The sequence below is a fragment of the Acomys russatus genome, chromosome 5 (genome assembly GCF_903995435.1).
Source record: "Acomys russatus chromosome 5, mAcoRus1.1, whole genome shotgun sequence".
Classification (NCBI taxonomy): domain Eukaryota; kingdom Metazoa; phylum Chordata; class Mammalia; order Rodentia; family Muridae; genus Acomys; species Acomys russatus.
The window spans coordinates 75810401-75835865 of NC_067141.1; the positions used below are offsets into that span (position 1 = coordinate 75810401).

At 48.0% G+C, this 25465-nt stretch overlaps 1 protein-coding gene across 1 annotated transcript in view; it reads right to left on the reverse strand.

Annotated features, from left to right (window-relative positions):
* Positions 1-228: 228 nt before the first annotated feature.
* The window catches only part of Ablim1 (actin binding LIM protein 1), a 179790-nt gene continuing 154553 nt past the window's right edge, over positions 229-25465 (reverse strand). Inside the window, exons 13-25 of the mRNA XM_051146851.1 lie at positions 24358-24487; positions 22054-22173; positions 14852-14956; positions 13140-13187; positions 10723-10863; positions 8659-8750; positions 7501-7606; positions 6780-6844; positions 5482-5542; positions 4944-4951; positions 3792-3866; positions 2786-2866; positions 229-1132 (exon numbers count right to left, since the gene is read on the reverse strand). Coding sequence (XP_051002808.1) covers positions 1019-1132; positions 2786-2866; positions 3792-3866; positions 4944-4951; positions 5482-5542; positions 6780-6844; positions 7501-7606; positions 8659-8750; positions 10723-10863; positions 13140-13187; positions 14852-14956; positions 22054-22173; positions 24358-24487 — 1146 coding nt within the window. The 3' untranslated portion in view covers positions 229-1018. The remainder of the gene's footprint in view (positions 1133-2785; positions 2867-3791; positions 3867-4943; positions 4952-5481; positions 5543-6779; positions 6845-7500; positions 7607-8658; positions 8751-10722; positions 10864-13139; positions 13188-14851; positions 14957-22053; positions 22174-24357; positions 24488-25465) is intronic.

Genomic DNA, 25465 nt, shown 5'->3' on the forward strand with positions numbered 1-25465 from the left:
CATGGGCCTGACCTCACCCACCGGATGCCAGACACATGGCAGGGGACACTGAGAAGGAGAACAGGTGATGCAGGGGACACTGAGGAGGAGGAGAACGAGTGATGCAGGGGACGCTGAGGAGGAGGAGAACGGGTGATGCAGGGGACGCTGAGGAGGAGGAGAATGGGTGATGTGGCAGCGTCAGACTTTACTTCTCTAAGACATGTGATTTGTGGGCAAAAGTCACCTGCAATGGGACCAATCTGGAAACTCTTGGCCTTTCCTTTCTGTGCCAAGGTGGACACGCCAGCTCCTGTCAACTTATAGGGAGAAAGGGCTGAATATTTTATACACAGAAAACGCGCTCAGGGAGTGAGGGCTTCCTTCATTCCTTTCCCCTTTTTCTTTCTCTTAATCCTTTTCCCTAGCAGTTGGCCAGCCAGGTCCCAGCACACAGGAAGAGAACAGAAGCTTACTTAAATCATTTTTGCTGCTTCGCGGCTACACACTTAGAACTATCTGCTCCCATGTGATGTCCCATTTCCCCCAGAGCCCAGGCAGAGCTGAGGGAGGCTGCCAAGGAAAGGCAAAGTTGCTGCTACCAGCTCGATGCGGGCCCTGGAGTCCCCCTCAGCTGCAGTGCTACATAATAAATAGATCCGCGTTTCAGGACTCCCAGGCAGTCTCTTCCCCTGTGGCTAAGGGCACTTGCTGACTCTCACCAGTACAGGCAGCACTCGGTCAGACATCAGTGAAAGGGAAAAATAAAAAGGAGAAAGAAGCTCCTGTTGTGGACACAAAGTCACATGGAAAGGTCACGTGTGGACGTTACTGCTGAGTTTGGGAACATAGAAAGTTCTACCCCATTGGCGCTTGGCAAGTGTTAGTGTGGCTTGGCCCGGGATGTGCCTCATGGGTGCTGAGATCAGACTTGCCCTCACTGCTGCTCCGGGAGACAGTGGTGAGTAAATTCTCTGGAAGGTTCTAGGTACCACTGCCACTGAGAGTCCTTTTCCTGATTGTTGTTGACTTGAGGGGGTTAGAAGAGTTTAGCTTTCTTCTTCAGGTCATTGCGTCTCCAAAGAGGTAACTTGTCAAATTCCTGTATGGACATCCCAAAGATTTCCCAAAACACTTCTGGGGCTAAATGGCGCTGGGAAGAGAGGAGCGAGAAGTCATTAGTTTTAATGGCTACACCAATGAGCTTAAGATGTGTTCTCTAGTCTATAGATACAGCCAGCCTTGCACAATCATTGTTCCCGCACCCCAAATCCAACCCATTTTAAATCAAAAGCACCCTCCCCAAACTGCATCTGACCTGGTTTAAAGCCCACAGGAGGATGTGCAGAGTTAACATACAAACACTGACACTTTCTGCACTTGCAGACTTTGTCATCTGTTCTCTGCAGATCCTGAGAGATGCCAACATCATCCTGAAGGGCAAGTCAGGCCCAGGAGAGAGGCAGCTATCCTGATGCTTGCTTCCTCAGCACAGCCAGGTACAGCACCCTCCATCAGAGGAAACGGCTGGCAGGCTACTGCCAGCATCATTACACTGTGGTGCTGGGCTGGTGATTGGGCACAGGAAGGTGATTTGTGGCACTGAATGTGACAGCCATCACTCCAGGTGCTTGTGATGTTAGAAGATGCAGAGGGAAACGGACGACAGTAACAGCCAAAGAGAAAGGGACTTCCGGGGTAGTCCCTGGGAGAGTCCTTGAGCTTCCTCTTGGCCCAGTAACAGGAAAGAAGGATGCTTGCTTCCCATTGGCCGTTCCTCTTGTCAAGTCCCAGTTAACACTAGGGCAGTCTGAGCTAGCCCAGCCTCTTCTGGGAAGGGACTTGATTCTTCCTGAGATGGGCAGGGAGATCAGCCTCTTAATTAAAGATGATACAGATGGGAAGGTACAAAGGTGAGTCTTCCATGCCTAAGGAGGCCCTGGTATATGCATCCTTCAAAACAAGGAATGTGGAAGCAGCCAAAAAGTACCCAGAACAGACCTCCTAGAAGGCTTCTTCCTCTCCCCTCAGGGGACTCGGCCCAACCCCAGGGCAGAGATGGACCTGAGTGATGGAGGTTCCCAGGCCGCAGCCCATCTCAGGAGTGATGGAGATACCCGGGCCTTAGTCCATCTCAGGAGTGATGGAGGTACCCAGGCCGCAGCCCATATCAGGAGTGATGGAGGTACCCAGGCGGCAGCCCATCTCAGGAGTGATGGAGATAGATACCCAGGCCACAGCCCAGTCCCGATTACACCAGTATCTGGTTTCCAAAAAATATGATGACACCACACTGTGTCTCTAGGGTCGCTACAAATCTTACCAGGCACTCTTACACACTGACCTAACTGTAGACTTAGCTGTAAACGTACTTTTAAATGTGCATGCACTTTGCCACTGGCCTCCCTGAAGCCAGGCGATGCTGGCCTTGATGCTGACTGGGTGTGGAAGCTCCCCTTCTGTTTTCTATCTTTCTGTGCACACTTGGAGAACGGGCCTGTTGTTCTTATGCCTTTAGGTATCTAAGGAAATGCTGGGCACTGAAAACAGCAATGGTTGGATGGCTCTACTCTCCCATCTCATGGTTTCATTTCCTTGGAGATCCTCGAGATTTTAGTTAGCTTTTTGTTCCACCTACAATATAAGACTGTTTGTTTGTTTTTAAATCACTAGGTTTCCCCTGGAAAAATACATTTATATTTTTTAGAGGCATGCTGGTGTGTTTGTGTGTGTGTGTGTGTGTACATGCTGTGTGGGTGTGGTGTACAGGGATCTTCAATTGAGGTTAAAGTTTTGCTTCATTTACCTCCAGCCGGGTTCTGTCCACATCTCTTAGGATTCTGTTGCGCCCTTTGTTGGTTACCATGAGCATTTCATATGGAAATATCTGAAAAAGAAAGCCGCCTTGTCTAGGATGCAATTATCCACTTAAGCACAATGTAAAGCTGGTTACACCCGTGACAGAGACAGCAACATGAGAGCTACAGAGAACCACTAGTGTTCAGGGAACAGCAATGGGTGTTTACACACTCCCATCTCTCTGCCGCGACTCACACCACACTGTGCCTGGGACTGATTTTCTGAATAGAAGAATACTAACGCATTATGAATGAGACACGAAGGTCAGAGTTAGAGGAGATCTGAAGCAACAGGCACACATGCTGCCTCTTACTCAATGCTGTTAGGCCACAGGATGCCTTTGTACAGAGGTCATCACTCTTAGCTATGACAGACCTGTGAATGCAGAATTCACACAGCAAAGCAGGCCCAGCTCACAGTGTTCCCAAGTATTGAAATAAACCCCAACTGTAGGTATCAAGGAGATCACATCATCGGACACCACCTTTGGTTTGTTTCAGGCAGGGCCTCACTACATAGACCAAGCTGGCCTCAGATGCAGGCCATTCAGCCTTCCCTACCTCCAGAGCTCTGAGGGTACAAGTGTTTCCACCATGTCTGAAGCTCAGATGACCAGCCACGTCAGTTTGCTCAAGACTAATCAAAAGTGATATATGTAAGACCTTTGGTACTAACACTAAGAAAGTTCTGGCAAAGCAGGACAAGCTACTCCACTCAGCATTGGACATTCCTTGAGATGCATGTGCCATCTCATGGTTAAGGTCACACCTAGGTCATAGGGTACTGTGAGCAGAGTACTGTGGGCAGTAAAGGGTTAAGTCTGCTCAGGACTTGGTACGGATGAGAATGGCAGGATCACAGGCTCTGATGCTCTGAACACAGCAAACGGCCAGGAAACCCAAAGCTCCCCACGCATGCAGTTGTGTGCAGAGGAGAGGAACAGTCACACGTGCCTTTGGTTCCAACATGTTGGGCATGGACACTCCTCGATCCATTCTCATTGCTGGCATGTGGCCATCTGGGAGGGTCTGCAACGGAAATGCTTGTTCAGTGGTGGGCAGAAGACATGGGTGGGACCCCAGGGGGGCTTTGAGAGCTCCCTGACTCTCCAGCTGGGTCTCAGTTCCTCCCCATCCTGTCAGGGTCACCACCGTGCCTTTCTCACGGTCAAATCCTCACTGAGTAAAGTGTCGGTATGCAATCAAGCTGGACAAAGACCGTGGATTGATAACTGCCGACTAGCTCCTGACTCAGGCTGCATGGGTAGAGGGTTGCAGTACATAAAAATATCTGCTCTATTACCATTATTTTCCTTCTGTCTCTGTGTCTGTGTGTGTCTGTGTGTTTGTGTGTGTGTGTGTCTGTGTGTGTGTGTGTCTGTGTGTGTGTGTGTGTGTGTCTGTGTGTGTGTATGTCTGTCTCTCTATCTGTGTCTGTCTGTGTGTGTGTGTGTCTGTCTGTCTCTCTCTCTCTCTGTCTGTTTGTTTGTGTGTCTGTGTGTGTGTCTGTCTGTCTGTCTCTCTCTCTCTGTGTCCCTGTCTCTGTAGCCCAGGCTAGCCTTGAATCCTCGAGCCTTCAGCCTCATACGTACTGGGATTATAGGACATACTTCTACGTCCTCTTATCTTTTCCATTCTTTGTCTTAGGCTTGCTTTATTCCCCCTTCTCACTCCCCCCCACAGGCTTACAAGATGAAAAGAAAGGGCCTTGGAGCAAGCTACTCCTTCCCAGTGGCTGAGAGCCCGGTTTTGTTTCTTTTGGGGGGACAAGCAAGAAAAGGTAGTAGGCAACCATGTGTCAGGAGATGGCAACTGAAAATCTGTGTCCAGCCTGACGGGGCTGCAGACTTCAACCCTGGACAGGACCCACGAGAGCCAAGAGCAAGGGGCCTTCTCATACCTGGCTCAGCTGATGCATAACCTGAAAGGTCCACAGTGACCCCTCCATCTGGCTAGCAGACATGCCTGCCCCTCCTAGCTATCGAGTGCCAGCCATCAACCCCCGTATCCACCCTCCCAAGAGAAACCAATCCCCTGAGGAAGCAGCTGGGCTGCAGAATGAATGCTCTGCTGTGGCTAATTCAAGGAACACAAAGCTGTCCATACCTGGTAGTCTGAAAAAGGAAAAAAAAAAAAAAATCATCAGGGAGTGACCACAAGAAAACCATGGAATCACCAACAGTAACACTGTATTTCACCATAACTTCTAAAACATCCCCAAACAAGCTATGTTCTTTCCTTGCTCTTAATCAGTTCACACAGTGTTCCGATTAGTGTACACACACAGTTTCCCTGAAGGCAGGAAATGTCTGCTTCAACTTCAGGCATCAGTTCAAACACCCCTCCTCTCTCCTCCTCACCACACGCCCTTTGAGGGCAGTGGCCGCGCCTCCTTCCTTGGAGTGCTGAGCATGTAGGGCAGCAATGAATGAATGCATGCATGGATGTTGGTTTTCCATGCTTGTATTCGTCAGGAGACTGACATCTCTGTGTTTGCAATTAACTCAGAAGAGGGCTGTGGCCCTACTATGTGATGCACACGAGTGTGAGCATGGGCTGTGTGCCAGTGATTGATTTCACAACCTCTCCTGAACCTGGCTCACCAGAATGACACTTCCACAGCCAGCCTCCCTTAGCGCCTTACCTCGAACTCCGCCACTGACGTCTCCGTAGCTGTTGTACTGAGCGAAGTCTGTGGAAACGGGCTGCAATGAGGAAAATATAATGACTGGAGAGTCAGCATAGTGGTCATTTTAGAGTTGGAGTGGGCTGGGGAGAACAGGTTTATAAGAACCTAAGAATTGGGCCTGGCACGGTGGCGCATGCCTTTAATCCCAGCACTCGGGAGGCAGAGGCAGGTGGGTCGACCTGAGTTCGAGACCAGCCTGGTTTACAAAGGGAGTCCAGGATAGTCAAGGCTACACAGAGAAACCCTGTCTCAAAAAAACAAAACAAAAAACCAAACAAGCAAAACAAAAACAAACAAACGAAAAAGACCCTAAGAATCCTTTCTAGGCTAAAATCCCAAAGGTAGTTATTTATCTTATTTATTCTTCAAGCTATGACATCCCAGTGTTTGCAGGCATCCATGGTGCTGTCCAGCAGGCCTTTACAGAGCAAGTATTTCTTTCATACATGGGGCATGTATGGCACGTGCCTTTAACCCCAGAAGATCTCTGTGAGTTAGGGAGCATGCCAGAACAACCAGGACCACATAGAGAGACACGCCCTCTCACCACCACCAAATGCATTTCTAGATGTAGCTCCGTAGTTGTAATTATTCTAGGCTTGGTGGAGGAAGGTGGTTGTCACAAACTCTCGTTATAGAGATAATGAGTCAAGTGAATGTTTAAAAGAAAAAATTGCCTGCTATGGCTTATTTTAGTCTCTTAGGCTTACACAGGCCACTTAAAGTCAATTTCTTCTTAAAAAATAATTATTTTATTCTGCTTATAACTCAAAGTGATTTACCAAGTGGCTAGGAAGACAGCAGTTTGCCTTGTATTCAAACAGCAAGATCAAGAGATTATTAGGGGCGGGGGGGGGGTGGGGTGGGGGGGATGGGCTGGTGGGATGTTTACTGTGTAAAGGTTCTGCCCATGCCTGGTGATGACCTGAGTTTAATTTGTGAGAACTGATTCCTACAAGTTGTCCTCTGATCTCTACACACATACTGTACACACTCTCTCTCTCTCTCTCTCTCTCTCTCTCTCTCTCTCTCTCTCTCTCTCTCTCTCTCTCTCACACACACACACACACACACACACACACAGGCATGCATACGAATAAATAAAAACGGAACAAAAATGAAAATGCATGAAAAGGCAGATTGTTGTGATGACGTGTCAGGACAGCTCTGAAGGCAGGGCACATCCAGATACACACACACACACACACACACACACACACACACACACACATGCCCACTGGAGGAAGGCTTACCCGGTGAAGGCCATTCTTCCCATAGCCAGGGAGAGATGACGTTTTCGATGACGGCGCATGTGAAGCTGAATGAGAAAAACAGCAAGAGAATTTTCTAGGGCTTCAGCGACATTGCCAGGGATGTCGTACAATTAAAGACAGGGAAGAGAATTCAAATGCTATTGGGTTCCAGTGATCACAACACACCACCTTCCTGGGGAAAGTGCAGGAAGGGACTTGTAATCATCTCTAGGGGAGGCGGGAGGGGAGGTGGCGGAGGGACACACAGCCCAGTCGGAGCTGAGGTCAGGGGTAGCCCTGTGATTCCTCACCACAGCTATAAGCTAGGTGTGCCTTTGAGTCCTCAGTCCTAAGAACACCATTATTCCCCTGTTATAGGAGACAAAAAAAAATGAGAGCTAAGAAAACTATGCAAAGCAAGCACTTGAGCCTAGGGATGTATGGCTGCCTACACCTTAGGTCCCAAGGAGACAGCAGCAGTAACTGACCCAGAAACTAATAGTATAAGGTACCATAATGATAGAGACGGGCAGGGCTGCACTTCTAGAAGCCCTAGGCTACAGACTCTCATCCGTAAGGCCCAGGAGTCTGAAAGGAGGTGTGGCTAAGGAGGAAGCAGCCCATCTCACTCAGAAGGAGATCAGGGGGTTAGAAGACCACGCAAGCTGGTCCTGGCTCCTGGGTAACAATGCAATCACAGGAGGCCGGAGCTGCTACTGACCTGAGTGCAGGGGAGAGTCATAGCGACTGGCCAGCAGGGATGCTCTTTCTCTGCTCTCCCTCTCCATCTCTTCCTTCAGGATCAACTGCCCCAGGCCTGAGTTGAGCTATTCACAGGAGGAAGAAAAGGAAAGGAAAAGACACATGACGCAGTTGCTGTCATGAAGCGTCGCTTTTTTTTTTTTTTTTTCTGCTGGGAGCTTGTGGTTCCTTAGAAGTGGGGCAGGCTCTGGGCTGCGAGCCCCCATTAGCCTTTCCAGGGGTGAAGCTTCTCTTCCCTGAGGCAGGCTCCATGTTACAAAGGCCACCCTCCTTCTTTTTTATTTATTTTATTTATTTTTTATTTTTTATTTTTCCGCCTTCCTTCTTTCTCCCTCCCCTGAAGGCTTCAGCCTGTGTGCATTTGATGACTCTTTTTTTTTTTTTTTTTTAATAAAGGAGGGAGAGATTGTGGACTGGGCATCCTTGAACAAGAAATTGCATTATTTGCCTTAAAAACCATTTTTAAGAAAGGAATATGTGCTCACTCATATTTTAGAAAATGCAGAAGAAGCTGTGACCCCCCCACACACAAGGAGTCCCCACTCACTGTCTTCTGGTTTACACTTATTTCTTACTGTCCTACGTACATATTACACAGAACCAGGCTGCTCTTTGCACCTGCTCCCCTGTGTACATAGCACCATGTACATTTCTTGCACCTTTGGAGAACACCATTTTAAGGGGTCCATTAGCAATAATGCATAAGGGGAGTAGGGGGAGTGGGCTTGGTGGCACACCACCTGATGCCTTTTCTCTCAATATATATACATATACACTTCCCAAGTCCTGAGGAAAGATTTGGACCAATGTCATCCCAAGGAAGTCCCTCTGGCAAGACCTGCATTACCCTGGGTGCACACCACCGTGGCCTACAGAATCCCTCTACATCTGTTCAAGCAGTCCGCCTGCACATCTACCTTGCAGTCAGGGGCTCCCTGCGCTCTGTGACCTTCCAGACCTCCTGCCTCACTCAGTACCTTGACCACCAGTTGCCTGCCGGGCTGCAAGCCCTTAAGGCCTGGGACCGCCACTGGTGGTGTGCACACAGCAGTTACGTAAAATAAGTGAACACCAGGAGTCAATGGAAGAGGAATTGAGGGCAGCAGCGAGGACAAACCTTCATCAATTGCTCTTCTTGAAGCTGCCGGCGTCTCAGAAGTTCCTCCTCATCTTCCTCTCTGCCACTAGATCTGCGTCTCATGTCAGTTCCTAATTCCACAGCAAAGACAACTTCTCATATCAGCCCTGTGATACAAGAATCTCAGCCGTCTATCCATCTGCTTGGCTGTCCGGCTGGTAAGCTGGGCAGTGGGCTTTCATTGTGAAGGGAACAGTACCACGGGGGAAATGTCCACCACCAACTCGGCACCAGGGGCTGGCTTCTCAAGGCTCATCTAATGTGCGGCTAGTTCCATGTTTGATGTAGCTAAGGGGGGATTTGGGCCCAGTCTGTTACCGTGACCTGGGCTTGCCATGGCATCAGCGTTGACCCCAGGCCAGAGCTCACTGTAGGAGGTGGAGAGGCTCCTCCAGCTGTTGTAACTCGATAGCCCAAGCCAGAGTCAGTTTTTAACTGACAAGGAATCCAAGTTCATCCACATTTCTACAAGTTTACTGGCAGGACAGTCACTCCCTCGTCGCAAGCTTTTAAAACTTGCAGTCTCCTCTTTTTCTGATTTTAGACTTTTTAAAGAAATCATCTGCCACTTTTTCTTCTACCCTGAGTAAACCCATTTAAAAAGCCTATTTTCTGTGTTTCTCTTAAAGGCTGGGTCTATGATTTTCCTTTCCTTACACAGTAAAAATCGGTCACAAAAGAATTCTGCTACTAATAGGTAAACACAAATAGAGCTGACACAGCTGGGAGTGACAGGACAAGGCAGTGGTTACCGCACCAGGCTAGGCTTCCAGTAGAGGTCCGCCAAGCGGCTGGGAGGCTGAGGCAGGGGCTGTTTTTCCTAAATCACTTAGGCTAATCTGGCAGAGGAAATTGGAATGCTTTCTGATCTAACAAAAAAAATCTAAATAACATTTACCAATAGCTGTACCTTTCACTGTTTTGATGAATGGAGCAAACATTTTCCTCACTTTAGGATTCTAAGCATTTCAGACTGTTTGGTGATGAGGACAACCTCACCAATGACTTTCCCTCTCTCTCTCCGTGTAGCTGAGGTGGGAACCTAAAGAGCCCCGGAACCTTCCTGACAGGCAGAGGCTGACAGGCTTCACTGAGGCTTAGACAAGCCGACGTGCTAACAAAAACTGATCAACCAAAGTTTGCAAAAATTAGATACATCCCATCAACCCAATTGCAGAATATCTGTGAACAACGAGAGTAGGTTTCTCTTCCACTCTTTCTGTCAATGTTAATTGCTTTAAAATTAACTTCTATTGGCTATAAAAGTTATTCCGAAAGCCAGTCTGGTGAGAAAGAGTAAGGATTTCTGGAACACTGACGCCTTTCCAGTTGTCAACAGAAGTGGGGGTAGGCATCTAAGGTTCAGTGTAATCCATTTCTACGGGCCCCAGTGAGTTCATACTGACACAATGTAAAGACACAGACGCAACTGGAAAGCAGAAAGCAAAGAATGGCATGGTTCCAACGTGACACTGGAGCACAGATCACGGAGTGACAGATGTAAACTCATACACACGTTATACTCCAGAGAGCCTAACACAGCCTTTCTTAGTGGAGCAGATGGCTTTGCCACGGCAGGGAGATTAAGGCGTGGCACGCTTGTCTAAATGCCTCCGTGTTAATCAAGGCTGCTCGCTAACAGTGAGGAAGGCAGCCCAGAAACGGCCTAAAACAACCTTAAGTGGGAAAAGTCACGTTTGGGTGGATTCTGAAACTTCATCCACTCTGTTTTCCAGATCAATGGGCTTGCTGGCTGCTCAGAGCCAGTTCAACAGACAACTGAGCCAGAGCATGGAAGCCATCACTTTTAGACCAGGCCTGGATCCTTGGGCACAGTGAGGCCATGCGTGGGAGCTAAGTTTTATAACTTTTAAGCATTTTGCATGCACGCTAGTATCATATTCACTCTTTTCACTTTCCTACTCCTTGGTCTATAGACTTTTCTTAAACGTCTTTGTGTCGACTCTTTGCATGTTCTCAAGAACCTCACGTCTCACCTTCCTAGGCATTTGTCTCTTAGACTTAACTGCGTTGGTTGCATACCTATGGCGGCAAGTGAGGGGGGACCAGGCCAGTGGTCAGTCTCAATCTTTGGTATCTCGCTGGGATCTGGCGCCTGGGCTGCGGGGAACTTGGAAAACTTGATGATATCTTCTGAAGCCTTGTTCTGGGCTGCCAAGGCAGCTGCATCTAGGTGGGAACCAGGGATGCTCAGCTACAGGTCTGTAAGGCGGTGCTGGAACCACCCCGCAGACACGATTTCCCGTTCTTCATGGAATGTTCCAAAGCTAGAACTCTGAGCACTTCTGTCACCAGAGAACCATCCACCCCCCCGTTGCTCTCTAATTTTTAAATACTCTTGGGATTGGAAATTCCTATAATTAGACATTTGAAATTAAAAAGCTAAGTGCAAAGCAAGGCCAGTAGCATTCGACTATAGTTGTTACTATGAAGGAAGCCAGCTGGCTTTCTGTTTTGGGGCCAGATGCCACAGATACACCAATCTGGTTCATCTTAGTGCTTTAAACACTTTATATGGGTCCTTGAGTCTTAGGAGAAATTGAAATGGAGAAAACTACTTCAGGCTCTACAGGAACTCACTGTAAGATACCCTGGGCTTACAGCTTTGACAGGGGTCTGTTCTAACAAGTGACTCAGACAACTTGGAAGCAGGAGCGGCCCAGGTTTACAAGGGCCACACTTAGTGGAGGGCTGCCTTGCTTAGAGCCCCAAATCTAATCACACAATTGGAGCAAAACAAACCAGCTTAAATGGTCAGTCCTTAATTCCAGCTGGCTTGGCAAACAGGCCTGGCACTGCAAACCATATTTATAAGGGTGACATTAAATGGCTTTTCTTTGGGGCTCACATATTTTTAAATCTGGAAAGAACCTTTTGAATCTTTTTTTTTTTTTTCCTAGTGACCTTCTGGCCTTCAACAGGCTTGTGTGGCTTGGCCGAGGTTACCCAATAGTAAGGGGTAAAGTTTTTGGCTGGGTAGGAAACACATCTCAGAAGCGTTGATGTAATGGGGGAAATATCTTGGCTTAGGGTACAAGAGTGTTGGCACCAGGCTGGGCCTCCTTGTTAAAATGGAGAAAGATGGCTTTTCTCCTGGCCAAAGGCTTCAGGGCACAGGTGCCAATGTGGGACATGACATTTACTTCTTTGTCATGGAACAAGGTTCTGCAGGACACGCCCTGGAGAGTGTTCCTCTGGTGCTACTGATGGATCACTCACAATAGGCTGAAAACAAAGACCCGGTGCCAAAGGAGCAAAGCCATCCCATCTACAGGAAGCCTACCGCTACCCCACCTGCTGACATGTGTGCCACTGCTCAGGGAGCCTGGCCTCAGAAATTCCAGTATTTACAGACATTGCTAAACTGCTGGATCTAGCTCTGGGTACTTATTTGTTAAAGGAGAACCGGAAGGCAGGACTTCAAGCCGTACTTACGTATTAGAATTGGGGAAGTCAGTAGTTAGACATTCACGTGTTAATGAGTGTGTGGGAAGAGATTAAACCATAAAAAACAAAAACAAAAACAAAAACAATGTTAATAAACTTAAAATGCAAGCATGGGATGTAAAAACCTTGAAATAAGAAAGAAAAAGACAACCAAACAATATGCGATTTCCCCTCCCTAGGACGTTGACCTAAGAGTTTTTCCTTGTGTATTTTCAACTTAGTCATGACTAGATTCTATGGACAGCCTTCAGACTTCCAGATGCAGTCTATAGTTTTCGGAACTCACTGGAAGGCCAGTTTGGACCAATAGATCTCAGCCACTGATTTATGACAAATAAATCCAGATGGGAAAAGATGAGACTCACAGAAAACACTGTGATTCCTTAGGTTAAAAAGATCTATATCCCAGAAAATGGAAACATAATAATAAATCTACCTTGATGGTTCCTCATTTCTAGAACTCAAAGAGACATGCTTAGTTAAGTGACCGGTCCTTACAGAGGATGGCACTAGAACACAGAGGGTCTCTGCCCGTGAACCACACAGCCATATTCTCAGTATAGGACAAAGCCCTGACTTGCTTCAGCTTGTTGCCCTGCCTACTGTCGGGTACGTGCCTTGTAAGAATTTTTGTAGGTGGTTCATTTTTTTTTTGCTAGTTTTAATTATTTGAACTAGTTGCAAACTCGTCAAATTTATTTTGAAAGTTGGTTAAATTACTCCGTGGCTATTTGTTGTGCGGCCACAAGTCCCCCTTTCTATGGGACCAGAAAGAGGATGCCTGGATGAGCCAAGTTCTCTTTACTGGGCAAATGGATTTCAAATCGCTATTTGTGCCCTGTCAGATTTCGCGGGCATAGCCTGCACCGTGCCCCAGTTTGAGTCATCCTAAGAGCAGCAGCAGCAGCAACGGCAGGCAAGCCTTCCCGAAGACGGCAAAGGGGGGTCAGCGGCTCAGCCACTTAAGAGCTAAGGAGGAAAGCGTGTTTTACCGTGCTGTTTGTAGATGGGGGGTTTCCGGTAAATGTTGATCCCTTGATCTGTGGAAATGAAAAGCAAAGATGTGTGATTATGGGAACCAGCTCAGAAATGAAGAAAAACAAAAATAAAAACAAAACCATCAACAGGCCAACCAAAAGTGAACCAGAACTGAAGGCTCAAGCAAAAACTACCCAGAGGGTTAACCTTTGTATTACAAAGACTGAGTACACAGGAGAGGAAAACCACAGAGATGAGCCGAGCCTACACACAAACAACATGGGCGTCTTTGTAATACAACGTGGCACTCGGAGAGGCGCCTTGATTCACGAGCCATTTATCTCACATCCAGACTTCACTGAAGGTGACCAAACAGAAAGCACTGCACGCAGTGGGGACGTTCAGATGGCGAGGGAGACAATAACCAGTTTGGGGGGAAAAACAATCCCCAAATTGACACTGTCTAGAAATTGAGCTGCCAGGAGCTGCCAGGAGTTCCCGGCGACTCAATTTTCTGTTTTGCTCGATGAGAGGAACAGCGAGAAGCGATGTGGGCAAGACGAAGACCAAACACAGCAACACTCAGGATGACGGCAGAGCCCTCATCCGCACAGGCCAGATTTGTGTGAGAAGTGAGAAGTGGCACAAAACGCGGTCACTCCACCCGACTGTGCCACCACTCCACACTGACTAAAGATGTTCAGCTGTTTCCAGACTTCTCTCTCTGTCCCCACAGTCTCAGGCGCTGTACCTTGTAGGGGGAAGTCTTCATATGAAAAAAACTTCAAATGTACGCAGTGGTTTTTCAGGATTAATGAAAAACATTTTAAAGGAAAATCCTAGGTAAGTGGTTCCAATCTCATTGCACCTCCCTGATTTGCCGAGTAAATTTCAGAATTCAAAAGAAAAAAAAAAAAAAAAAAAAAAAAGAGAGAGAGAGAAGAGAGAGAGAGATTCCAGGTAGGTATAGTTACACGGACCTAGTGGGTGATTTGCAAAGCCTCTGGTGGCCTCAGAAGGCTGGTTGCTCTTTCGGACTGAGCTGACCCTGAGTGCCAGGGCAGTGGCAGATCCTGGGTTCCCCAGTTTCTGATGGAGAACTGCTATTAAGCTGTGGTGGCTAGCACTGTGACTACCCGGGCAAAAGCTTGCAGCGCCGAGCCTAAATTGCAAGATGCTTTTGTGGGGCCATGGAGGTGACTTGCTTACTACACACTACAGAAACAATGCCCAGCTGACCCAATGCTACAACTCTAAAGGGACTCTCGGGGCAGTGTGGTTCAGTCTTCGGCACGAGGCTACAGCTCGATGGCTCTTACGATAATTTGTCAATGAACCACAATCTGACATCTTAGAAGACACAGTTATAAAAAATTAAAATCTTAACCAAACACTCAACCGTTCTTGTTTGTTCTATACTCTCTCTGCCTCCCAGTCTCTTTTAAGACATCGAGGGCTTGGCAGGAGAGCACTCATCCAACAAGCACACAGCCTAACCCCCCGCCATGAAAAAAAATTATTTATTATTTTTAATTGAAAACTTAAATCTTCAATTTGACCCCACCAACTTGAATTTACCTCTTTTGGAAGGCCAGATCCTGCAATTTAGTGTTTTGTTGGCTGTGTGCATCTCGATGAGGGAGAATGAGAAATGGAGACAGACAATGTTACAAGGCTACATTCTACACCATAACAGGACACTGAGACACACTGTGTCAGCTCCTACCTGGAACATGGAAATGTTTAGGGGCCTGAGCGTAAGTTGGAGTTAGAGGGCGGCTGTCGGGACGGTAAGGGAGAGGGGAGTTCCGGCCGCTGGATGGCTCAGTGCCTCCAATGAGAAGAACGGAGAAAACAGAGTGAGAGGTGGGGAGAGAGGAAAAGCAAGCGCATCAAAACTCAACACAACAAGCCGGAAGGATGGGGCATCAGGAAGGTGAGACAAACTCAGTTTGTCAGCTGGGCTCGCAAAGGTGGCGTCAGGTTTAGTTTCCAAAGGGGAGATTTTGAGCTCTGGTAGAGCTGGGTTCAAAGCAGCCAGCACTCAGGGATGCAGCATTCCAACGGCATGCAGTGGAGGGTAAGTATGTGAGAGACCGGGAAGCCACTGGCTGCTGACTGAGAACCAGTTGCCAGGCGCTTAAATCCCAGACATGTATGACTGCTTCCAGGCACGATGGCAGAGGCTAGCCACTAGAATATGTTTCTCTCGAGAGGCTAAGGCTGGGTGTCTCAGTGGTTACCCGGTCCTTTCCCTCATGATATAACGTGCCTTCCACTGTTTACCTCGCTCTGAAATACACAGAGTCAGACCCCTTCCTACCAGATACCCGGGATGGCTTAGCTCTCTCTCTGTGTTCTCATCCAAGACGAGGCTCCTCCTGGCTTACAGGTCAATCTCCAGCACACATCAGGGAAGGAGACAGATCCCTGCCTCTACTTCTTTGATCTCCCTGCCCTGGCACTGCTACAGCATGTACCTGCCCAGTCAGAAGACTGATGTGCAAGCTCAGAAAGGAGACTCGGGCTCCACATTCTTCAGGAAGCTCCTCGGAGCATCCGAGAAAGGGCCCCAGGTGAGTTGGAAGCAATGGACATCCTGGAGATCCAGGACATAGTGACCTAGGGACCGCAGAGAAGATGCTGTCCATAGGGATACAGTGACGGAGCTTGGCTGCACAGTAAGCTAGGGACCACAGGGCAAAGGGCGTGGACACAGACTGAAACATAGGTAACTGGCTTCCGTCCTGCAAAGGGCGTGGACACGGACTGAAACATAGGTAACTGGCTTCAGTCCTGCAAAGGGCGTGGACACGGACTGAAACATAGGTAACTGGCTTCTGTCCTGCAAAGGGCGTGGACACAGACTGAAACATAGGTAACTAGCTTCTGTCCTGCTCTTTGTTCCTTTGAAGGCTCAAGTGAGGAGTTGATGCCTTCTAGAAATCACTCTACCTGGCGTTTTAGACAGTCCTGTGGGGAAACGCAGATGAGCACAGAATCAAATCTACCCCCAAAGACTCGCTTCTGCTACCAGCAGGTTGTATTTTGCTTTTTAATAATTGAGAAAGCCTGCCATTGTTGAGGACACACAAGCAAGTCGTCAGCAACAATGGCAGCACTAGAACCTTCCAGAGTCTTCGCTCTGGGAAGGTGGTAGGTTTCTTGTGCTGTGTGACAGCGGGGGTCCTGTTGACAGAGAGCTTTCATCCTTGGACCAGTTTCCTGCCTTCTGCTGGCAGCCTTCAGCTCCGCCGGCATGTGCTGATTCTTTGTGTGTGGGACACTGCTTAATCAGCATTAAGATGGGCTTCCCGGATGCTCATCTGACCAAACGCATGAAAATCCTCTCCTGAGCTTTGATGCTCCACAAGGACTCGAGGTTTACACATGGCCCACGGGCAGGGAACCACGCTGTGGCTCAGAACCCGCAGTGACCAGGTCTCACGATGCCCAGGCTCCACGTTAAAGTAAAACAGAAGCGTGGGGCTTGTCTATGCCTTCCTTGGAGAAAACTTAAGAACGATCACTTTTTCAGCCTGTGGTGGTTTATGACACTTTGCCCTGTGCCGGACTCCTGCTGAGGCCATACCATCACTAAGGAGTGTCTGCCTACCCCACCTAACTCATCCCCACCTAGGCTGCAGGCACAGGGACAAGTCACCATATTAAGCTGACTTTCTGACTAGGGACAATGAATCCTCACAGGACAGACAGTCCTCAAGATGAGAACGATTATCTACGATACAAGAGCTACACCCTAGAGTAGATAATACCACAGGGACACCACACGTGGGTGAAAACAGCAACTAACAAACTGACCCATACCTTCCTGTAGAACTGAGGCTCCATTCCTAGCACCCACGTGGCAACTGACAACTGTCTGTAACTCCAGTTCCAGGGGGTCTGACACCCTCACAGAGATATATGTGCAGGCAAAACACCAATGCACATAAACTATAAAATGGGGGGAAAAAAATTCTATCCTGGGTGGAACAAACCAAAGGTGGCTACAAGACAGTGTCTGCTCTGCTTAGCACTTGAACAAGCTAAGCACATGCACTAGGGGAAGGCACAGCTGCCAGCATCACCGCCCAACTGTCTGGCTTTCATTGATCTCAGTTATGCCAGAGAGAAGCTACCACATTGATCTCTCTCGACCTTAACTCTTTGCATCTTCTCGCCGGCCTCATAAACGCAACCGTTGGTCTTGGGGAGACTGTCGCTCACAGGACCCTCATTGTACCTGATTCAGGAATTTTCCTCCATTCCTTTCACCTTTCTGGTGCCACCAGCCGTGGCGATGAGCAAGCCTGCTGGGGTGCTGCCTGGATTTCACAGTGCTCTAACCCACACCTGTCTGGGGTGCAGCTCAGCGCTAGGAGCCTCTAGATTTTTATGACAGAATTTCGTGATTGCCTCTTCGGGTCTAAACCATCAATAACAATGAGATCATTTTCAGGCAATGCTGAGCATGCGCACAGGTCACCTTGCTCAGGATGATCTCCTCTAACTCTATCTAATTGTCTTCTAGCGGTACAGTGTACAGCAGCAGTTCTCAACTGTCCTAACGCTGCAACCCTTTAGTACAGTTCCTCATGTTGTGGTGACTCCCTCAACATAAAAATATTTTTTGAATGTATTTATTTATTATTATGTATACAGTGTTCTGCCTGCATTTACACCTGCAGGCCAGAAGAGGGCATCAGATCACAGTATAGATGGTTGTGAGCCACCATGTGGTTGCTGGGAATTGAACTCAGGACCTCTGGAGGAGCAGTCAATGTCCTTAACCTCTGAGCCATCTCTCTAGACCATAAAGATATTTTTATTGCTACTTCATAACTGTCATTTTGCTACTGTTATGAATCAATAATGTAAATCTCTGTGTTTTCTGAGGGTCCTAGGTGACCTCTGTGAAAGTCATCCGACCCCCGAAAACCCACAGGTTGAGAACTACTTATGCCATAGGGCATGACAAGAAAGAGTTCTTCCAACGGGCCTCGATCTATGAGGCCTTTCAGCCCACAGCTACATTTTCATCTCCTGACCATGGGACGTGATGTCGGAGAATTCTTCAAAGGGGACGGAAGAGAAGAAACACAACAAACGAAGCGCAGGCTTCTGCATGTCTCTAGGCGTGAGGCTGCCTGAGTGGCCCAGCCAGGACTTTCCAATGCAGAGAGGTCTGCAAGGCTGGAGAGCACGTGAAAACTAGCACCTGTCAGAGCACAACGGCCACCGTTATAGAACACAGAGTTCCATGCAGATGTCTCCAGCCCAGTGAACTCCAGGCCTTGGGCTGCAGGCATCAGCAAGGAGGACCAGGAAGGCTAGCCTCTCAGTGATGGAGCGACAAGGGCCATTCTGTTTCTACGATGCATTCCCGGGAAGGTCACCCTCCTGTGCATCGTGCTCCCTGTCACAGAACTCCTCTGTGGGAGCCAGTTACGCTCCAAAACCAAAAGTGACACAAAGCCAGGCACGGCAGCTTATAGCCTGCAACCCCGGCCCAGAGGAGGCTGAGGCTAGCCTGGGCTACATAATGGGCTCCAGGCCAGCTTGAGCTGCTGAGTGAGGCCCTGTCTCAAGAAAGAAAACGAGTCGCTGCAAACACAATGTCCCATCTGAAAGACATCTCTCATGTAGTCCTTAAACGACCACATATCCTCCATTCTGAAGCCCTCAAAGGCTGGAAAGGTTTTCCATGTAAATGGGAACAAGCTTTTCAAAATAACCGAGAAGTGGGCTGGAGAGACGGCTCAGCGGTTAAGAGTACTGTCTGTTCTTCCAAAGGTCTTGAGTTCAATTCCCAGCAGCCACATAGTGGCTCACAGCCATCTATAATGAGATCTGGTGCCCTCTTCTGGCCTGCAGGTGTAAAGCACTCATATACATTAAACAAATTAATAAATTTTTTTTTAAAAAGCCTAAAATTTGGAAAATATAAAAAAATTTAAAAAAACTGAGAGTAAATTACTATGCCTGTTATGTTTTATATATGAACTATAAAGATAACTCCAGGGCTAGAGAAATGGCTCAGTGGTTAAGAGCACTGTCTGCTCTTCTAGAGGTCTTGTGTTCAATTCCCGGCACCCACATGGTGGCTCACAACCACCTAATTAAGACCTAATGCCCTCTCCTGGCATGCAGGTGTACATGAAGATAGAGCACTCTTCTACATAAAATCTAAAAAAGGTGATTCTATATAAGTAAAATAAGGCATATATTTAATAAAAAATGAAAGAGATCGTTAAATGTTTTTAAGTATAAAGTCAAGGTCATACTAATTCCTCTTGATAAACTGATATTTTAAAATAATTTAAACCCATGATGTTTGACTACATTTGAAGTGTCAAGTTCAGACTCAAACAGAAAGAATGTATTTTGCATTTTGACACCCAGGCTGTAACTACTTGATGTTTCTACTGGAAAGCAAAAATTTTGTGATTTTATTACTTAAATGACTAAAATGAATCTTTGTATTAGCCTTAATGAGACTGCACTTTTCTGGCTAAAATGAGGCAGAAAATAAAATTTTGCATGCAGATTTATCCCAAAGCGAGTACACCGAAACTGAGAAGGGCCTCTGGATACGAGAGGCCTGCAGTGTGGTCCAGATTCTGCCATCAGCCAGCTCCTTTACCAGGAGCCCTGCTCCTGACTCAGCCTACAAAACAGAGATGCTCTGAAGAGGGCATGGGATGACACCAGTTAAAGACGCTTTAAGATCTGTAGGACGCTGGTCAAGGACACACATGCCCTGGCCTTGATGCCCCAGTATCGTTACACACACTGTGTAGGGGCACCACTGTGACCCTTGCCCCCAGGAGCAGGGAGGCAGGAGCATCAGGCATTCAAGGTCATTTACTTCTCTATGGGGAGTCAGAAGCTAGCCTGAGCTACACAAGCGTACTTAGAGCGCACATGCTGACGACTGCGTCATCAATAGGACACGTCACCTCATACGTCCCATGACCTAGGAGAGAGTCCTGGCCCTTATGGCTCATATTTAACAAATGTGGCATTTTTCTGAAAGACCAAACACATGATAATCAGACAGGGCAGGTTACACTACTTACACGGTCAAAATGCGAATCACTACCTTGATCGGGTCAAAAGCTACCTATGACGCTCTCGCTAAAATGTGCAGCCAAGGCTTTTTCTTGGTTTTGGTTGTTTGATTGGTTTTTGGCTTTTGGAGACAGGGTTTCTCTGTGTAGCCTTGGCTGTCCTGGACTCTATTTGTAGACCAGGCTGGCCTTGAATTCATGGTGATCGGCCTGCCTCTGCCTTCCGAGTGCTGGGATTAAAGGCGTGCGCCACCACACCCAGAATCTCCGTAATTTTTTATGGTTATATAAAAATTCTAAAATATATCATTTTGACACTCGGATACAAAAATACTCCCCATACTAATTATTAATAATGATGATTTTTTTTTTTCCGAGACAGGGTTTCTCTGTGTAGCCTTGGCTGTCCTGGACTCACTTAGTAGACCAGGCTGGCCTTGAACTCACAGAGATCCGCCTGACTCTACACCTCCTGAGTGCTGGGATTAAAGGCGTGCTCCACCACACCTGGCTTCAATAATGATCTTAAATAGCCAGCCAAGACTTCTGGAATGTGCTGTGCCTACCCCCAGAAGCTTTGCTAATGGTAAATGATATCTAGCCCCATCACATGTCAGTCATAGTATCTTCTTTAGGAAAAAAAGCAACTTATTTTGATATGTATGAGTGTTTGCCTGCATGTATGTATGTGCACTATGTGCATGCAGTACCTGGGGAGACCAGAGGAGGGCACTAGAGTGCTCTAGAACTGGTTGTGAGCTGCCATATGAGTGCTGGGCACTTAACCCAGGTCCTCTGCAAGAGCAGAAAACGGGCCTAACCACTGAGCCATCTTTCTAAGGCATATTATTTTCAAAGCATGGAAAATGCTGAGGTAGCAAATGTGTGAGATAATTACACACACAGTTCCTAGCAATCTATACGCCAGGAGTCCAAGTAAGCTAAGAGACAGAGGCCTGGGCAGACTGAGCTGGAGAAGACACTCCATCCACCCAGCAGCTGCACATGCAGACGCACAGGCGCCGTGGACACTGAGGACCCAGGACCCTTGATGACCACTCTGCTCTCGCCTCCCCTCCTCCCACTATTTCCTTCTGCTCCTGCGGCTCAAGGCAAGACGGCACAACCAGTTAGCAACCCTCTGGGGAATCTTTCACTCAGGCTGCCATGGGCTCCCAGCTCCTGAGGGTGGAGAGTCCTGGAAAGAGGGTGCTGCAGCAGCATATGCAGCCAGGAAAGCGAACAGCCAGGGAGAGATGCCAGGCAGGGAAGAGGGAACCGGAGGCAGAGCCTCACTTATCCATTGTATAGCCATCAGGACAAATCAGAAGCAAAGGAGAGAGAGAGAGAGAGAGAGAGAGAGAGAGAGAGAGAGAGAGAGAGAGAGAGAGAGAGAGAGAGAGAGAGAGGAGGGGGAGGCTACGCTATCCATACACCTCCATGTAGTTTGATGGCATATTGCTGTGAGGACAGCTTCTCATTACATTACTTGATAGTGTTGTGTTTTGCACGAACACATCACAAATGGAACCCAAGAAAACATCCTTGTATATATTATATTTTGCCATGGATACATACAAAGACAAAATAATAATATATATATATATATATATTTTTTTTTTTTCCCCAATCGTTAGGAGATAGGTCTTAGTTCCTAAGTCCACATCCCATTGCGTTGTACAGAGCTCTTGGAAACAATGCATCTCTTGGAATGTGAGATGCCATGCCAGTTCTAAGGCCGCAGTTAGGGGCAGTGAGTACACACGCAGGCATGCTGATGGGCCAGAAGCTGGCGGGCTCTAACTCTTGGAGATGTGCCTTATTAGCCTTGCCGGGGAGAGGCCTGCCTCCTTACCTTTGACATGGGGGAGGAAATGGTGTCGGAAAGGGGGGTTGGGACGGGAGTCGCTGTGGGTGGAGCTGAAACTGCTGGTGCGCAGGGGGGACCACCTGTGCACACCAGGGGACAAGAGCTCTGTGCGCCAGGGAACCAACCAACCAGGGCGGGGCGAGGTGGAAACAGAAAAGAAGAGAGAAATTAACACAGGAGCAGGGCAGGTGCCCAAGGTGGGAAGGAAGTGAGCGTTAGTCAGGACTCTGAAAAGGGAGGGAGGAAAGAGGGTTAGGAGTGGAGTTGCCTGCGGAGGGCAAAGGGCAGGATCTGCAGCCCAGCTCAGGGGGACACAGTCAATCTCTGAGAATAAATGGCTTGTTCAATGTGGTCTCTGGGATGTTGGTATGATAACGCCAGTACACAGTGCCAGGACCGAGCACATCACCTAGACACAACAGCTGCTTTTAAAGTGTGTTCAACAAAACAACAACCACTGGAAACAGAGGACAGTCACTTCATGAAACTTGAAGAGACAGAGTTATATGTAAGGGTCACGGCTTGCTTTTTAAGTTGCAGGCTTATCCCACCGGAAACTGCATTTTATTTCCTATTCCTTATGCATAAAGAAACCTCTGTTGCATTAGCTGGGTGGGCAGAGTCATACAAGATGCTAGCAGTGGCCAGGACTCCGGAGGCAGAAATCCAGTCACTCAGAGGGAGAATGGGCCATCGGAACTCAACCCAGACTTGGGGGAATTAAAGTATCACTCGGCACCCAGAATTCACAGGGTAGACAGTTGGCTACACAGACGTCACAAGAATGTGACTGATTTCACTTCTAGGCATCCAGGCCATCTCGCTGGTAATGCTTGGCATCTCACACATGTCTGCTAGCTAGATTGGAGGAGGCGGCGGGCAAAGTCCTAGAGGCTGTGGTGTTGAAACCATGGCTGAAGAGACAAAGCTTTCTCCTGCTCAACACAGACAGGGGCTCTTATAGGAACACCTGTGGGTGACCTCGCTACTCAAGGGAGTCTTTCAAAGGACGACTTCCCTGTGGCCCCAGGCCATGCTGAAAATGTCAGGGCAGGATTTAGTGGTCTTAGCATGTGTCAGGTGCAGAGCAGCACCAACACGATTTCAAATTAGCAAAAGATGAAATCGAAGCTCACGGCCAGGTACAGACTAAATGACCACAGTTACATACTGAGAAAGGATGTCCTGAAAACAGTCATTCCACATAATATCATAAATATGTGTGTGTGTGTGTGTGTGTGTGTGTGTGTGTGTGTGTGTGTGTGTTGCGGAGAACTGACCTCAGGGCCTCACACGTTAGGCAACAATTCTACCATGAGCCGCATCCCCAGCTGTGTACATAGAAACCAATCCACCAATGAGGGATCCAGGAGCTTTCAGTGCTCTGGGAGTGTTAAACCTATGACCTTGAAGGGAGGTCAACCACAGCCCTTCTGTGTCCCGGATCTTTCCCTGTTGGTTTTAGTTCTTGTATAGTTTATCTATCAGTTAGTATTTGCACACGTTTGTTCTCAGTAGCCTGGCCAGCAGCAAGAAGCTTAAAGTGGATTTCTAGATGTTTGGCATCACCAGCTAGCTCTCTTAGCTGCTTCTCCACAGCCCTGTCTCTCAGAGCAGTCGGCATCTGTGCTGGGGCTCCAACTCCTCTGCTCCACACACAAGACCTCCACTATGGCCACAGAGGCTGAGACCTCTAAGGATCAGAGCACACCAGCATCTGTACCACAGGGTAGCCACTGGCACACCAGCTCCTGCACCAGGAGGAAACCACCCCATACCCAGGACTTCTAGGTCTTCCAAGTCTGATTTCAGCTTTTGGGGTTTGAAGTAGTCTCGAAGTTACCTAATGGGACCCTGAGGTCTGGCTCCAGAGGGGCCGTGAGCATGCGCTCACTGTAACACTGTGTGCCTGGACAAGGATTGTAAACTTTCCAACCAATGGCTAATACTGGACTTCAGGTGATGCCCCCAGTGTGAGAGACATAATATTTTCTTTCAGAGATCTTTGTTTTAAGTTTCGTAGGAATGAGATTTTCATCAATTGTTTATAAGTATCCTTTGTTCTCAGCAGGTCGATGTCAAAATGTAATCTAATAACCCATAGTGATAAAAATGATTGATTTTTGAAGACAATACAAAATAAAGATGGACATAAGTTTTCATTTTGTTCTTCAAGAGGGGTAGAAATATTTAAGTCAGTTTTTAAAATACGCTACTAATGGCATGAAAAGGAAAATCACAGATACATATTTCTTATGTAGGACAGATCCTGGGAAGAGAGGCCCTTACCAGGTCGGTGGAAATGCTGGGGCGAGCGTGCCGTGGTTGGAGTGTAACTGTGCCGGCTGTACACGGGGGAGTTGATGGAGCCCTGGCTGGTGGACCTGTGCATCACGCGATCCCGAACATCCTGGCAACCCTGCAACAAGTTAGAGAAAGTGTGAATCCCAAGTATCTTCCCACTAAGTAAAACCTAGTGCACAGAGGTAGCTGGGGAAGTATCATTCTGAGTGCCTGTGCTCACCTTTCAGGGTTACAGCCAGTGAATAGTCATGTGTGCATGGCTATCCCACGGCTCTGTGTTCTGCTCACAACTGTCACTGTAGTTATTAAAACTTAAGGTATAAAACCCGTAATTGCCAATAGTGCTAGAAAAAGGACAATCCCCACACTCACACTGGCCCTGTGATTGTTACTGTGTCCCCCCACATCAGATCCCCACACTCACACTGGCGCTGTGGTTGTTACTGTGTCCCCCCACATCAGATCCCCACACTCACACTGGCGCTGTGGTTGTTACTGTGTCCCCCCACATCAGATCCCCATACTCACACTGGCGCTGTGGTTGTAGGCTTTACTGTGGGTCCCCCCACATCACATCCCCACACTCACACTGGCCCTGTGACTGTTACTGTGTCCCTGCCCCATATCAGACCCCCACACTCACACTCACACTGGAGCTGTGATTGTAGGCTTTTCTGTGTTCCCACATATCACCTTGATGGAACTTAGAATCACCATGGAAAACACATCTCCGGGTGTGCCCTTGAGAGTGTTTTAGGAAGATTTAAGTTTTCTAGGAAGAAGGAAAGACCCACCCTGAATGTGGGTGGTGCCATCCTACGGGCAGGTGCTGTTGACTAAGCAGGGAGGAGATGGAGCTGAGCACCAGCACTCATCTCTGCTTCCTCACTGAAGCTGTCACATGACCAGCTGCGTCCTGCTCCTGTAGTCATGATGTCCCCACCTCCAAGGACTGTATCCTCAAACTGTCATCAGCTCCTCCCACTGATTTCTGTACATATTTTATCACAGAAACAAGAAAAGTATCCGAAACGAGCAGCCAATCCCTCGTACTGCCAGCCTCTCGGTGACAATGAGACCAGGTCCCAGCTGC